The sequence below is a fragment of the Acomys russatus genome, chromosome 1 (assembly GCF_903995435.1).
Source record: "Acomys russatus chromosome 1, mAcoRus1.1, whole genome shotgun sequence".
In the NCBI taxonomy this organism is placed as follows: Eukaryota; Metazoa; Chordata; class Mammalia; order Rodentia; family Muridae; genus Acomys; species Acomys russatus.
The window spans coordinates 109,549,234-109,562,692 of record NC_067137.1 but is presented as its reverse complement, the minus strand read 5'-3'; the positions used below and the strand labels follow the sequence as shown (position 1 = coordinate 109,562,692).

Here is a 13,459-nt window from a genome sequence, read left to right as displayed (position 1 = left end):
ATTGGTCAGTTCTTTGTCTCTCACTTTCCCTTCTGCACAGACAGCAGGATATTAAAAACGGAAATACAGAACCAAAGAGATTCTGTGTGATCATCAAATTCAGCGGCTGGTGTAGGGCTTCATTGGGTACCTCTTAAAAGCCCACATGCCCAGGATCTGCTATAGAGCCACTTTTAGAATCAAGGGAGGTAGAGAATGGGCCTGTAATTAAAAGCTCAACAGGTGACCGTGTGCCACACTGGCTTGGAGGCCCTGAAGCCAACCACAATGTCCTTGAGAGTCAGGGTCACCCCAGCCCTAGCGTAGATCAGGTTGGGGACCCGGTCCTCAGATCCTGGTTTCAGGGTACCATAGGATAAGCTTTCCCACAGTGGACACCTCTCTTTCCATGGTGTTGCTATGCCCTTTGGAATCTGTGTGCCATACTGTTTCTCTTCTGACAGTGAAGAGGGTGGCGGTGAAGCCAGGCTGCCCTCTGTGGTCTGTGGGAATGAGACTTAGGCCTCAAAATTGCCTTAGACTGTAAATAGCTCCCCCCGAAAAAAACCCAAGATTGCTATGTGCGCACTATTTTGAACTAAGAGGCTTAACATTTTTGTCCTATTTGCATTACATTTTATTTTAAGAAATAAGGTAAGGCCTATTTCTCATCTCCCACGGAGAGGCTACACACACCCTCTGTGTGGTGTAAGTCGGGGCAGCTTACAGCATCTCAGTGAATGCGAGTGTCTTGTCATCCTAGGACAGGAGAAGTGGTTTTTATTCATGGATTCTAACTAAGCCCTTCTGTTAGCTGTGGGAAATTTATCACTGAGGGCTTAATGATACCTGGGGAGAAAGTTGCTGTTTCTAGTATGGAAATGAGGTGTCCCATGGGCTCTGGCCTCTGCCTGGGTCACACACTGCATGGCTGTGGGCAGTCAGGAATACCAGGGCCAAACACAACAGTCTCTGCAATGCTGGGCCATATTCCCACAGGTGACCCACAACCAGGAGAATGTGTTTGACCTGCAGTGGCTGGAATTGCCGGATGTGGCCCCAGAGGAGCTGGAGGCCCTCTCCAGAAACATGGTGTTCCACCTGCGCAGACTCATCGACGAACGTGACGAGTGCACTGAGGTGAGCCTGTGGGGCAGCTGTGGAGGTGAGCCTGTGGGGCAGCTGTGGCTGACAGGATGGGTCCTTCATGTGGCCTCTCTCCTTCAGCTTTTCTCAATGCCTCCTGGCCTGCTGGTCAGGATCTTTGGGGTGGGACATCGGTATGTCCCCTGGGTATAGCCCCTGCAATGAGTGGTCTTTGCAGAGGTGCCTACAGGAAGGCAGAAGCTGACCAGGGTGACTATTGTAAGGGAGGGAAGTTCACACTTAATCGTACTTCCTGGAAACACGTAATATCCTCTCAGTCTCTCTCTTTTTAAAAATTTATTTTATTTTATTTTTTTTTTTTTATGTACATTGGTATTTTACCTGCATGTATGTCTGTGTGAGGATGTCGTATCACCTGGAACGGGAGTCAGAGACAGCTGTGAGCTGCCATGTGGGTGCTGGGAATTGAATCTGGGTCCTCTAGAAGAGCAGTCCATGCTTTTAACCTCTGAGCCATCTCTCCAGCCCCCAGTTCTCAGTCTCCTGACTCTGTGCTTGTTCAACTAGCCTGGGTCTGGACACTTGGCCAGTCCAGGGAGCGCTGGTGAACCCACAAATTCCCATCTTCTCCCTTGTGCAGCTAATCGTGGACCTGACGCAAGAGAGGGACTACCTCCAGGCGCAGCACCCTCCCAGCCCCGGCAAGTTCTCCAGCCCAGACTCCACACCAAGCCCCACCAGCAGCCTATCTAGCGAGGACAAGCAGCACCTGGCCGTGGAGCTGGCCGACACTAAGGCCAGGCTTCGGCGCGTCAGGCAGGAGCTGTGAGTCCTGCCGCTTTTCTCGCCTCTTTGTGGTGTGGCCTGAACTACTCTTCTCGTGTGGTTTGCTTGCACGTGTGCTCTTGTGGGATAGCTCTGCTGACATGCAGCTTGCGGGGGGGCGGGGGGGATGCTCTGAGCTCCTGTGGCTGCAGCCCTCTGCAGGCCTGCACTTGCAGGGAGGGCTTTCTGGTGCTCCGGCTCCAGCCAGTCTATGAAAGTAGGCTGCTGAGCTGTGCAGGCTCAGTGTAGGGCTGGTGGGCCGAGTGCTTTCTCGGCTCTCTTGGTTCTTTCATGAGTTCTTGAAGTTGTGAGTGTTACTTGTCCATCTGGGGAGTTGCTCAGCTCTACCTCTTCATGTCTGGTCTCACAGAGCCATCTGTGGCTTAAACGTAGGGACAGCAGGTGATGATTGGATACAGTTTAAGGGTGTGTGTTAGAAACCTAAGACATTTGAGCTGGGGGATGGCAGTGGGTACAGTGCTTGTAGAGTTTGAAGTCCCAACACTCATGTAATAGCAGATCTGTAACCCTGCTCTGGGGCTTGGAGACAGAAGGACCCCAGGGCTTGTTGACTAGCCAAACTAGCTGAAACAGCAGGTTCCTGCTTCAGTGAGAGACTGTCTCAGGAGAAGTAATGTGCTGTGGACTATCAAACCTCCTCTGGATTTTACATGCCCTTGCACAAGTGAGTGTGTACACACACACACACACACACACACACACACACACACACACACACAGCACATGCACACACACAGCACATGCACACACATGCACAAACACACAGAAGGGATGTCAGGAACATTTTCACAGGTTCCCAGCAGCCTGTGTGCTCCCCTTTCCCCTCTGTGGTCCTAGAAGTAGCAGCTTGTTCCCAGAGCCTGCCAGAGAGCATCCTTGCCCTCACACCCTCTCTCCTGATCACACGTGCAGGGAGGAGAAGACGGAGCAGCTTTCGGACACCAGACACGAAGTGGATCAGCTGGTCCTGGAGCTTCAGAAGGCCAAGCAAGATGTGAGTACGAGGCTGGGGCCTGCGAGTCCAGGGGCTGAGACTGGGGCTCCCCAGTCACTGCTCCCAGGAGGTCAAGAATGTAGCATGGGGCTTGTCCTGAGAGCTCCCTCAGGGTGCCAACCGTGTTCCTTAGTATGGGGAGACCCCACAGGGTGGCATAGACATGGGGCTCCTTGGCCACAACACTGTAGGGATTTGAGTCCCTTTCTTCCTTCTTAAATTCATGCCTCAAGCTGGGTTTCCACCTCCGCCACCCTTACAGAACATTCAGCTTGCCGCCGATGCCCGGTCAGCCCGTGCCTATCGGGATGAACTGGATTCGCTGAGGGAAAAGGCAAACCGTGTGGAGAGGCTGGAGATGGAGCTGGTACGCTGCAAGGAGAAGCTGCATGATGTGGACTTCTACAAAGCTCGCATGGAGGTAACCGTTGACTGAGGTGGCCCTGCAGGCTGGCGAACCCTGCTCCTAGACACAGCCTCTGATGGGTGTGTCCTGAGAGGAACTGCCGAGAGACCCACGCCTCAGCAGCCGCTTCCCACAGCACGCTACCTAGGCTCTTCCTGGGTCTCCCTCTAGCCCTACTCTTATCTCCAAATGTGGCATAGAGACAACTGACAAAGGGCAGTGCTAGCTTTTTTAAGTTTTTCTTTCTCCCACTTCATGTCTGCCTCAGGGTTTCTATTGCTGTGATAAGCTTATCCTTTGATAAGCACCATGTCCAAATGAAACTCTGGGAGGAGAGGGTTTATTTCCCGTTGCAGCTTGTAGTTCCTCATTGGTGGAGATGAGGGCAGGGACTGATGGTGAGGCCCTGGAAGAGTGCTGCTCACGGCCTGGCTCCTTCCTAGCTCGCTCAGCTCATGTGTAGCACCAGCCACCACGAGTCAGCGCCCCCCCCCCCCCCAGTCAATCTCTAGTTAAGAAAATATACTCTAGACTTGCCTTCACGCCATCCTTTTGAGGCCATTTTCTCAATTGAATCCATCTTCCCAAATGGCTCTAGCCTGTGTCAAGGTGACGTGAAACTAGTCAGAACCGCATAATGATGACTTGTGGGTTTGTTTTTGTTCTGTTGTCTTTTTTGGTTTTTCGAGACAGGGTTTCTCTGTGTAGCTTTGCCTGCCCTGGACTCAATTTGTAGGCCAGGCTAGCCTTGAACTCACAGAGATCTGCCTGCCTCTGCCTCTGCTTCTCCTAGTGCTGGGAGTACAGGCATGCGCGCCACTGCGCCCAGCTGAGATACCAATCTTATATAGCAAATGCTTTTACCCACTGAGCTATCTCTCTGTCCCCCTCCTTTTTTTCCCCATAAGAGGTTGGGTTTTACTGTTCTGCCCACACTGGCCTTGAATTCCTGGCCTCCAGCTGTCCTTCCTCAGCCTTCTTAGTGAATACCATCATGCCCAGCTCAAGACTTTACCTTAAATCCTGTGAGGGTTATGGTTAAATCCGGGTGAAGGAATATAAGCTGTCGATGTCCTTACATCTGTAGACCCTCTGTTGGCTGAAGATTTGGGGGATATTGCCCCCTCCCCTCCTCTTTGGATTATGGAAGTGACACTAGTTACCTCAGCCTGCTCAAAATCTGTGAGCTGCCAGAGACCATGGTTTAACATTTGTTCAGGGCACTTATTTGCTCTAAGAAATCCCAGTGTTTGTTCCTGGTGGCCTGGTAGCTTCTGCGGTGACTGAGCTGAGGTCCAGGAGCCTTCCGTTACCTCTGCTGTGGGACTGCCCTCTCCTGCTGGCATACTTGCCCTCCTGTCAGAGCCAGCAGGATGTGGCCAAGCACTGTATCTCAGACATTTCAGCAAGTGCCCTGCTCAGTGACTCACCTTCCTCCCTGCTAAGAACACATTGGGTGCTGGAGAAGGGAGCCCAGGCCTGCCTTTGTCCGTAGCTCGCTGCCTCTGCCCTCACTGGGAGGGGTACGTCTGGCCGGAAGGGCTGCAGGGGGAGAGTGTGCACGAGTCAGGCTCTGGTGCTTCTTCAGATGCCACAGTTGGAGCCACAGACATGGCCTTGTACACTTTTCGCAGACTGCTGCGTCAGCAGCTCCTGAAGTCGGGACCTCAGAAGGCGCCCAGACACGGCCAGAGATACAATACGATGGCTAGGAATACTCACCCTGTGCTCGGTTCCCCAGATCCAGACTCCACATCCATTCCAGCCTTGTCCCAACGTTCTCCCTCCAACATGCAGATAAGCGACTGCACTAGGAGCCATTGCTGCCGCTGATGGTCATGCTGCTGCTGATGTAGGGGTCATGCTCTCTGCAACACGGAATATCTAGACTTTGAGAGGGCTTTGCAGGGAGGCTCCTTTCCCACTTATTTCTCAACACCCAACTGAATTTAGTACAGCAACACTTTTTTATATTAATTTCGTGATAGACTGTCATGAAGTAAACAGTAGTTCTTTAAATTTCACCTTCATTCTGTTAATAGGAAGAAAGAATGTATTTGTCTACGTGAGACCTCGTGGCAGGTGATGGTGTATGCCTGTCCACCAGAAGAGGGCACCAGACCTCAATTATACATGGTTATAAGCCACCATGTGGTTGCTGGGAATTGAACTCAGGACCTCTGGAAGTGCAGATAGTCCTCTTAAACACTGAGCCATCTCTCCAGCCCAAATCAGATTTTTTTTTTTGAAGTGTGATGATAATTTGTTTTTCCAAGGGACTCACCATGAGTTCCTTAAGAATAATTTTTTAGAGCCATGTATGGTGGTGCACACCTGTAACCCAAGCACTCAGGAGGCAGAGGCAGGCAGATCTCTGTGAGTTTGAGGCCAGCGTGGTCTGCAAAGCAAGCCTAGGGCTACACAGAAAAACCCTGTCTCAAAAAAAAAAATTTTTTTTTTTTTAAAAATTAAGTAAATTGAGTTTTGACTAGATCAGGCAAGCATGTAGTGCATTCTGGGTACTCTCACTCCCACCCGTTCTTCCCCACGAGTCCCTTTTTCGTATTCATATTGTTTTTTCTTTATTTTGGGACCACTGGGGTTAACCAAGGCTGCCTGCATGACTGGGTGTGGAAATGGCCATTGGCGCTTGTGGGCTCACCGTCGGGCACACAGCTAAGACACTGCCTTCTCTCTGCCATCCATCAGTAACTTACATTCTTCAGGGGGAAGTAAGAGCTGTTTCTAAGCAATTAAAAACAGTGTCATGGAGAATGTGTTTATCAATTGAGGCTGACTTGTAGGAGTCCTAATATTAGAAAAGATGCAAGTATTAGGTGCTGGCATCTAGAAGTAAAAATGAAACAATAGAGCCGTGGCCAGATGTTTAGACATGTGATGACGCAAATACAGTGAAATGTTAATAACAGAATCTAGCTGGTGTGTGTGGAGGTGTAGATGATTCCAATTTTGGCTTCTTACTACAGTTTATATTTATGATAAAATATTTATGATAGATGGGACATTGTAAGCTGGGTATGGTGACACATACCCACAATCTCCTCACTTGGGAGGTGGAGACAGGAGGATCCGGAGTTCAAAGTCATTCCTGCCTGCACAGTAAGTCTGAGGCAACCTTGAGTTACATGGGGGTAAAAAATCCTATACGGCTGAGTCTGCGATGGTTTACTGAGTAAGAACACGCGCTGCGCATGCGTGAGCACCTGGGCTCAGAAATAAACACATACATTCTTTTTCAAAGGTGAGGGTTAGCGATGGCTCAGCTGGTCAGGTGCTCGCTGGACAAGCAGGAAGCCGCAGTTGAGGTTGCTCCTGCAGTCCCAGCCCTGGGCCTTGCTGGCCAGCTGGTCCAGCCGGCCAGTGGGTGCTTAGAGTACAGTAGAAAAGTGACGCTCTGGGGAAGACACTCAGTGCCAACCTCTGGACCACTTGACACGAGGATTTCCACCACTCCCCCAACGCGCGCGCGCGCGCGCGCGCGCGCGCGCACACACACACACACACACACACACACACACACACACACACACACACACACCCACACACACACCCACCCCCCTTTGAATTCTTGGATTTCCCAGTCCTTAGGGAGCAGGCCTCAAAAGTCTGCATTTCTGTTGATGATGCTTCTGCACTCCCATGCTGTGGACCTTGGCTAGTTTTCAAACAGGATCTCACAGTGTAACCTGGGCTGGATCCTTTTGCCTTTAGCCTGCTGAGGTTAGGATTTAAGAGAGGCACAAGAGGCAAAACAAGTTCCATCAGTTTGAGCCAAATTTGAAGCAAGCTTTATTAAATATTGACCAAGATAGGCTTTGTTCAGGGCCACTCCCTAGGACTCCCAGGTGAGTGGCCTCCAGATAGACTTTGTAGGCACTTATAAGAACAAACCCATAGGCCACCATACTTTCCCATAAGGCTTTGTCAGTTTTCAAGAACTACAACTCCCAGCATTCCAGAAAGTTACCTGGCCCTTGGGTGGGTGGGGCTTAGGTTAATTTCAGGTATTATACTACTATACATTTCTACAGAGGCTCATGGCTGCAAGAAGCAGTTCCACAGGAGAGAATTAGAGGATTCAGTATCCCTCTGCCCATATGGGGATTCCGCCTCACATGGTAGCAGACACAAGATCCTTGGGAACCCCAGTGCCCAGCGAAAGAAAACATTGTGTAGTTTTGTGCTCTGGGGAGAATTCGGAGAGAAGCTTAAGGTTCACTGTTCTTAGGACTGGTCAAGTTGTGATGGGCAGGTGAGGACGCTCACCTGAGCAGGAGTCAGCCACCCAACAGTGCTAGGGTCGGGGTGGGGTGACTGAGACATTTTCTCTGATGACCTGAAAAGCAAGCACACCAGTTCAGATCCCCAGAGGAAGAGTGTGGTGGTGCCAGGTGGGAGGAGATTAAAAGAAAGCTCAGCTCAGGTCCAAGGGCAAGTTGAGTTTCGTTTGTAAAACTTGACCACAAATTGAGTTTGTTTTTAAACTCCCAACAGCTTTCCCGGGGTTCCTGGTCTAGTCCACAGAAGGGTTGAAACCGTATAACAGGAGGCAGTGTGACCACCCGGAGGCAGGAGGAAGCTGGAGTGGGTGCACAGCTGGCCCATGGGTCTTCCTTTGAAAACAGTGGTCCTCCTCTGTCAAGGCTGTAGGGAAGCAGACAGTGGCAAAGCCTGCAAGGCTTTCTCTTTCAATATTCCATGATTAGCTTATTGCTTCTGCCTACAGCAAAAGGCAGGTGTCCAGGTGCTGAGCACATCCTGGGCGTAGTGGCAGTGGTCTTTTCAGTGCTGTGTAGATCAGCAGCTCTCCAGGAAGTGCTGGTTTCAAACTAATCAGCGGACCTGAGACCCAGTAGCACACTGTTCTGCCAAGCGTGGGACAAGTCTTGCCCTGTGTTAAAGCAAGGGGTGTATCCTGCCCTGGCCTCTACCGGGCACAGAGGCATGCCTGCAGCAAGCTTATCCTAGCCAGCCGTTCTCTGCAGGGAACCCCTGAGTGGAGATTAAAGCCCAGGAACAGGTCCTGCAGGGAAGAGGCAGCCAGAGAGATGGGTGGGTCCCTGGGTCCCTGCCCTTAGGAGCTGGTTAACGATCAGTTCCAGCTTGTTTCATACCTAACAACCCCTAGTCGAAGATTACACCCCTAAGATGACAGCAGTAGGGCCCCAGGGTCAGTCCTGCCCTGACTCCAGGCCGACACCCTGTACCCTGAGGCCTTGAGCTTTGAGCTGGCCTCTTTCTTGCTCTTAGGTCTCCATCCCATAGGAGTCTGGGTTAATGTGTCAGGAATCATAGCCTTCCATACCTGCTTGTGTTGACTGTGCAGTCGGGTGCACTCGATGCTTGAGCCCAAGCAGAGGCTCACCTCCCTTTTCTCTCTTAGTCTCACCCCAGCCCACACAGAGCGGGCCCAGGGGCTCACCATCTTTTAAGTCCCCGCCTCTCCAGCTGCCTCCTGCTGGCTGGCTCTGGTTGCTCCTGTGTCTGCATACAGAAGCCCCTCCCTGAGTCTACACTGGCTTGGCTGCTCAGTTCCCTTGTCTGCTCCGAGGGTGCCTTCTCAAGGGGCCCACCAGACACCCCCGCCCACCGCTGGGATGACGCCATGCTCTCTGCCCCCTTGTCTGACACCTCAGTGCCATGGTCCTTCCGACATCCCCACTCCGCACCCGGTACCCCAGGCCTCTGCATCTTTGCACAGGCATTTCCCAGGCTGCCTGCCTCTCCCTGAACTCACTTATTCAGGAGTTGTCAGCTTAGGGCCAGCGCAGGGCCAGCGCAGGGCTGGGTCTGTGAGCTCAGCAGGCCGCGTTGAGACCTCATGCTCCACACTTCTTTTATAAAGCCCTTTCTGGGCAGCATGTCAAATACAATATTACTGTCGTGTATATTTCTGTCTGTTTCCTGACCAGACTGTGAGCCTCGAAAGATAGTGTGTAGATGAAAGAAACCCAGCCCACCATTGGCTTTTATGGGTAAAGTTTTATTGGGCCGTGATGCCCCGTCCTCCACCTTTAGCAGGGTATTGCTCTCTGGTCCTTTACAGAGCAGGTGCACAGTGAGGCCTCAAGTGAGCAGTAGTGACCATAGGGCCCAAACTGTGTTAGCGCTATGTGCACCACAGCATTTAAGGCCCACAGTGACCCCATGAGGTGTAGCAACCTCCTTTCTTCAGACAAGAAAAGGCATCACAGTTGCTAAGCAGGTGGTCTGGAATCGGAATTCTGTGTCTGGCTCTCTCCCGAGCCCTTACCAGCTGCCAGAGAATGAGGGGAGCCTTGACCGTAGGGAGAAGAAAGGGGGATAGAAGGGTGGCACTTATGGGGGTGCCCTATCCTCCCACGGCTCATGCGCAGCTAAGCATGGGATGTACAGCTCCAGGGAGCTTGCTTGCTGAGGAGAACTCAGGTGTTGGGTGGGCAGTCTTCTGTTCTGCCTTGGGACTTCCTCCTGAGGACTGTGATAAGTTCTGTTGAGTTGAACAGGGCATAGAGGACCTTTGGCTTCTGGTCTGGTCCCTGCACTTTTTTCAGTCAGGCCGTGTTGCAGGCACACAGGCCTTCAGAGTCAGGGTAGAGTGTGCCCCGCCTGACTCTCCATGGCAGTACCATGGTACTGATGGGGGGACTGATGAGTGAGGTATGGGGCAGGAAGGAGTGAGAGGCCTGTTGCTATGGGCCCAGTAGCTCCCCTGGGTTTTCTGTTGCAGTGGACGCTAGGAGCCATTGTGTGTTGAGTCCCAAGCTCACTGGGGAGGAAACTGGTTTTTGTTGTTGTTTTGTTTTTTGTTTTTATTCCATATCCCCTCCAGTGTTTGCTGTTTGTTCGTTGGGGGTGGGGGTCAAGAGGCTCTCCTGGAAACCAGTTACTTTTTGTTGCTTGCTCTTTGTTTGTGGGTGTTAGGGACAGAGCCCAGGGCTTCAGGCAGACCAGATAAGCCCTCCACTGCTCAGCGACACCCCTAAGCCCTTGCGAAACGTTTGTCTGTTGACAAGGGAGCTGCTTCATGGGTGAGTGAGTGCTGGATTGGGCTTTGTCCTCACAGGTGTGGAGTGTCCGTGGTTCAGGCATCGTGCCCTGAGAGTGTACCCACATTTCCCTGACACAAGAGTTCCCCAGCCTGAGAGTTGCCCGCAGAAATGGAGCTGGCCCACTAGCGCCCTGCGTCACTCTCTTTCCAGTCACAATGGCAGATCAGAAGTGGCCTCTTGAGCCACTTGGGCAGGTCCTTCAGTCTCACTGATAGTGATAAACGACCCAGCTGTTGAGTGAGCGGCTTGGGCTTGCTAGCAGCCTCCTGGCTGGGCAGATAGATATGCCAGCCTCAGGCAGCTGCCCAGAGCAATGGAGTCAGCCCTCTCAGCCCCGCCATTGGCTGAGGAACCATTGGCCTGCAGGTCTGCAGGAACCTTGAGCATGGCATCTTTCAGGGCTGCTCTCTAGCTTGTGAGGTGGTAGACGTGTGAGGCAGGGTGGACTGTTGTGTATTACCTGACTGAGGCCTGGGCTCCCTCCCCTCCGTAGACTCTCAGCCACCCACCTTCACTCCCTTTGTTAAAGGAAACTCAGGCCAGAGAAGGCCCACATTGTCAGCGGAGTCCACCTTTTCGTGGGGTCCAAGTTTAGGAGCATATGGCTTGCGGCAGACCTCGGGGAAGGGCTGCCTTCCCAAAGTCACTCATTCATTCATTTGCCGTGCTGGGCATCAAATGCAGGAGACCTTGTGCGTGCTAGGCAATCACTCTGCCACTGATCCACACCCCAGAACCTTTAAATATTTTCTTGATTCTTGAGTTTGTCTTTGAAGGGTCCACTTGCCTGGCCTCAAAAGAACAGGTGAGGGTATCAACTGGATTCAGAGCTTCCTGCTGTGTGTGTCATGCCCTGGGCTGGTTGCTGAAAGCGCTTTGTTTGAAAGTCCTGTGGTCCTGACCGTGGCTCTTATCTGATGGCTCTCCTGTTGGCTTTGCTTTTCAGGAGCTGAGAGAAGACAACATCATCTTAATCGAGACCAAGGCCATGTTGGAGGAGCAGCTGACTGCCGCCCGGGCTCGAAGTGATAAAGTCCATGAGCTGGAGAAAGAGAACCTGCAGCTAAAATCTAAACTCCATGACTTGGAACTGGTATGAAGGAAGCGTGTGCTGTGTGCAGAGGTGGTGGGGATGCGAGGGAGGGGCAGGCTCTTCTGCTGTCAGCTTCTGAGTGTGCTGCCCGCCGGCAGCTTTTTGACTGAGAGAAGAACCTGCTCACTTCAGAGGCTCAAGTGGGCACTTGCTGCCCTTGGCACAACTAGGACGGGCTTCTGTATCGCTTCTGCAAAAGTGACCACTCTCCCACAAAGGCGAACGCACCTGTGTCTTCTCCAAGGGTCTTCAGTGGCTCTTGGATGGGTTGGGCACTGCTGTGTCATCCCTGTCACAGCATTTGAGGCTGCAGACATCTTCTTTAGAGCCAGCAAGCTGCCCGAAGAGTGGTCATTGAGACCTTAGGACTTCCTTTGTGACCTAAGCAGACAGGACAAGAGACTGCCGCAGCGGGGGCCTGGGCGGCGTGTTTCTGGGCAGCTCCGTCCGTCTGAGAGGAAGCATGCTGTCCTCCTGCAGCAGACCTGTACTCACGCTTCCCCCTCTCTCTGCACTAGGATCGGGACACAGATAAGAAACGGATTGAGGAGCTGCTGGAAGAAAACATGGTTCTGGAGATCGCACAAAAGCAGAGCATGAACGAGTCTGCCCACCTGGGCTGGGAGCTGGAACAGCTGTCCAAGAATGCGGACTTGTCCGACGGTAGGCAGTGCCCGGTGCCGGGTGCCTGGGACCCAGTCCCTCCTCAGCTGCTGCAGGGCTCCGAGTCTTCTAGCAGCCCATCCATTCTCCTCAAGTAAATGTGATCTCCTCAAGTGCCATTTGGAGCTGTTTCATTACAGGCCTCCCCAGGGGAAACATGAGTGGTCTGGCAGCCCGGATGCTCGGAAGTAAACTACAAATGAAGTGTTGGGATTTCTCGGTTTCCCATGTGGACGCTCAGGAGCTTTCAGATCTCAGCTCTTTGCTGATGACGGAAAACCCTGACACCAGGAGTGTCCCCAGTGGTCACTAATCCTTATTATAAGTGTACCCTGGACATTATCTTCCCTGGTTATTTGCATAATTGGGCAGGATGGATGCAGCCTGGTCTGCCTTCCCTGGTGGAGATGCTAAGTGGCTGCTGTTCTCCAGTCTCAGGCTTCCTGGGGCTAGGGGGGGGGAGTTGGGGGGGGGAGTCCTCTTTCCTGGCACATACTGCCGCCCTCTGCTGGTACCTTGAGATAAGGGTACCCACTATGGGAAGGGTGGGGAACCCCAGTCAGCACTGCAGCAGGAAGCTCTGGCTCCCAACAAACAATAAGCCAATTCCTGTGTTTGAAAATAGCCACATTCACCTTTCCCATGCACCCACTTGCAAATTAGTATTGACTTAGCATTTTTACGGTTGGCTTGTTTTAGGTTTAGAAGATAACTAATAAAAATTCCCTGAGACTACTACCAAGGTCATTTCTGCTAGTGCTCTTACCAGCTCTGAACTTGAAAGCTAACTTGTTTCTGTGGACACTGGGTTGTATCTGCTTTGGTACCTGCATACCAAGTACCAAGCCAAGGTGCCCCAGATCCACACAGGGTAGGAGAGGGCATTGTCTCTCCTGTGAAGTTTCAAGTCTGCCCCCTGGTGGACTAGAGAAGCAGTGCAGGCTCACAGGAGACTTCATGGTGTAGCTTCTCTGACATTTCTAGGATACTAAGTCTCACAGCCAGCTTCTTATTCCTACTCTTCTCACCCATCTTCTGCTATGATCCTTTGGTGCAGGATTTGTGTTGTAAATGTATCAGTTGGGGCTAGGCACCACATGATCATTTGCTCTCTGCATTTCGGTTGGTTGAGGCTTTCCATAATGATCTCTGTCTGTTGCAACGGGCTGTGTCTCCGGTGATGGTGAGTCCTATACCGGATAAGTGCTTAGAGTGTAGTTAGGCATTATGCTGGCTTAGTAAAGTGTGATTGTAGGTTCTCCTTCAAGATCCATCATGGCTAGGTTACTTTCTTTAGCTAACTGAGAGGAGGCCTCGCA

General features: G+C 51.9%; 1 protein-coding gene across 1 annotated transcript in view; it reads left to right on the top strand.

Annotated features, from left to right (window-relative positions):
* Positions 1 to 13,459, top strand: part of Ccdc88c (coiled-coil domain containing 88C) — a 116,327-nt gene that overhangs the window by 64,170 nt on the left and 38,698 nt on the right. The window contains exons 7-12 of the mRNA XM_051150542.1: positions 979 to 1,119; positions 1,727 to 1,911; positions 2,845 to 2,926; positions 3,189 to 3,347; positions 11,331 to 11,477; positions 11,996 to 12,140. Of these exons, the coding sequence (XP_051006499.1) occupies positions 979 to 1,119; positions 1,727 to 1,911; positions 2,845 to 2,926; positions 3,189 to 3,347; positions 11,331 to 11,477; positions 11,996 to 12,140 (859 nt within the window). The remainder of the gene's footprint in view (positions 1 to 978; positions 1,120 to 1,726; positions 1,912 to 2,844; positions 2,927 to 3,188; positions 3,348 to 11,330; positions 11,478 to 11,995; positions 12,141 to 13,459) is intronic.